Source organism: Phaethon lepturus, unplaced genomic scaffold (assembly GCF_000687285.1).
Source record: "Phaethon lepturus isolate BGI_N335 unplaced genomic scaffold, ASM68728v1 scaffold31781, whole genome shotgun sequence".
Lineage (NCBI taxonomy): Eukaryota > Metazoa > Chordata > Aves > Phaethontiformes > Phaethontidae > Phaethon > Phaethon lepturus.
The window spans coordinates 38,609-41,212 of NW_010517514.1; the positions used below are offsets into that span (position 1 = coordinate 38,609).

The window sequence follows — 2,604 nt, forward strand, 5'->3', positions numbered from 1 at the left end:
GAGAAAAACTGCTGAAAAGCCAAAAGGTTAAAGGCCAGCAGTGGGCCTCCTCCATGCCAGTACCACGCTAGCGGGTGCCAGGTCTTCGAAGTCATCCTCCCTTGGACAGGGAAGGTCTTTCCTCCCCGACAAAGCTCTTTCCACCTCTGAACTCCTCCAGGAACGTGGCAGAAGGCCATGTAGGAGGGATGGCCGCTTTGTCATGCCCCCGGCTGAGGGGGCTCAGGCTCGAGTCTGCGAGGCTCCCTTATTGCACTTGGTCGTCACAGGAGTCGGGGATGTCTGTAGGTTGATGGAAAGAGGCCAGGAGCAAGCCCGTGCCCAGGGAAGTGTGACCGAGTCAGATAAAAGCTGTTTTGCAGTGAGATGCACTTGGCTGTGGAAGTATCTGCCCGGGGAAAGTCTAGAGGCGAAAACAATCAGTTTAAATAAACTGATATTAAATAGTACAAATGCCTACGGAAACATGCACCCAGCAAAAGCCAGGTAGGTTATCCTTCTGTGAAAAACGCTGGCATTGATTTTAGAGCAGGATCTGCCCAAACTAAATGCATCTACAGCTCCAGCAGGTTTCTGCTGCATGTGCACACTGAGAAGCAAATTTCCTATGCCTGGCACTAAAAGTTCAGAGCCCTGGATGCTGTTATAAGCGTTTCTTTTTAGTCATTAGGTGTTTCTCAGGCTGATGCAGAAGCCAAAGGGAAGCTTTTGTGTGTGGACTGCTCATGCAGCATCGGCTCGCCTGGTGCATACCTCTTCGGCAGCTCCAAAACGCATCGCAGTGCGGAACGGCAGCATCTTCCGCTGACCCGTGCCAAGAGGCCGCCGGCTCGTGAGAGCAGGAAGGGGAGAGCGGTTTCAGCAAGGCACCTCCACGTTTCTCCACCTCTACTTTTTCATCCCGATCCTCTCCTTCCCTCCCTTAGCACCTCGGTTACGTATTAGGTACGTGTAGTTCGGGGTTTTTCATCACTACTTGTTCTAAGCGTTTCAGGCATGCACGGAATCGGTATTGGAGCTCGCTTGATCCAGCACCTGCCTGTTCTCGAGATTTCAGCTATCTGTGGCGGTTAGGATCTGTCACGAAGGCACGGCAAGAGATTGTTGATGGCAATACGAGAGCGAATGGCCGTTTTTGCAGGTCTCCTGCTGAGTCCACCCTGGAGATGCTCCTACCTGTGGCGCCCACAGTCTGCCGCCGGAGCCCACCGTGGGACATGGGTGGGATGATAGATTAGAAAAGTGGCTGTGAAATTTCTCATACATTTCCTGCAAGATTTGAAGTCAGGCCTCCCTGTACGATATCTCATCCCTCCTCTTTACAGCTGCTTCTCATTTCCCAGCCATAGTCTTCCTGTTTTGCTGGTGTTTTTTTTTATTTAACTTTTTCTTTTCTTTTTTTTTAATATATAATTTTTTTGGAAAGGTGGGGGTCTGTGCTTAACAGCTGCACACAATTCTCCTCTGGCCATGCCTACTCCCATCACTATATATAGCCTCAGACAGGCCAAACAAATGGAGCAGGGCTGGGGTTAATAATCACAAAATGGAGTTCAGCTGTCTCTGAACTGTGATTTACTGGGACCGAGGCCAGGCAAGTTCCTCCTCACGCCCTTGCTGTGGAGTCGTCCGCAAGGGACCAGCCTTTTCAAAAGGGGAAAAATTATTTGAAATGCCTTTTTGCTAGCTGAAACTCAAGAAGGTGTGAAATGATTCAAGCAGGTCTGCTGTTGGATGAGGTCCCCAGGGAGAAGCGGGTGTGATGTGGCGCGGCATCGCGCATGCTGATGTGCCCCCGTCTCCATCCTTAGAAGCTCGGAGCCAGGAGAACGGGTGAGTTTAGCTGGGCCCTTGTTCTTCACCGGGGCTTGTGGTGGCTGAAGTGCTGCTCATGGAAATGCCCCATGAGGAATACGGTTAGAGCCGCGCTCAGTCAGTAAGCGCATCCCAGCGGGAAGGTCTGCTCTGGGGTGAGGCGTGCGGGTCTGTCAGTCTGCGTCCCCTACTCGTTTTACGTCAGGTGTCCAAAATGTTGGACATCTTGGATGTCTCGCCTGTTTGTCACATGGATGGAGGCCGGGTACAGCTGCCCCTTTCCTGAGGGGTTTCAGCCTCATTGGTGTCCCCCGTGTCGGGTGCTGCTCTGTGCCGTGCAGGGGCACCGAGTCCCCTTGGGTGACCTGCTGGGCGGGGCTCATACCTCTGCTCCCCGCACAAGCACAATATTTAGAGTAGGTATTAGGAAAAATTTCTTTACGGAGAGAGAGGTCAAGCATTGGCACAGGCTGCCCAGGGAGGTGGTGGAGTCACCACCGCTGGAAGCGTTCAACAAACGTGTGGACACGGTTTAGTGGGCATGGGGGTGTTGGGTTGGTGGTTGGCCTTGACGATCTTAAAGGTCTTTTCCAACCTTGATGATTCAGTGATGTGAAGAGCGGAGCTGGGGCTCGAATTACTTTGTGTACGATTAACAAAGGGGCTGCTGTGCTCGCGCCAGAGCCCGAAGCAAGGGCCACAGCACGGGGGCAACATTCGGAGAGCGTCCGGTTCTGCGGGTCTTGGGCACCCCACGCCTGCCCTCGGCTATGCCGACTCCCGCCCCCG

At 53.1% G+C, this 2,604-nt stretch overlaps 1 protein-coding gene across 1 annotated transcript in view; it reads right to left on the reverse strand.

The window, feature by feature from the left end:
• The window catches only part of LOC104628009 (interferon-induced protein with tetratricopeptide repeats 1-like), a 17,080-nt gene extending 15,861 nt beyond the window's left edge, over positions 1–1,219 (reverse strand). The window contains 1 exon segment of the mRNA XM_010296434.1: positions 1,177–1,219. Coding sequence (XP_010294736.1) covers positions 1,177–1,219 — 43 coding nt within the window.
• Between the last annotated feature and the right edge of the window lie 1,385 nt (positions 1,220–2,604).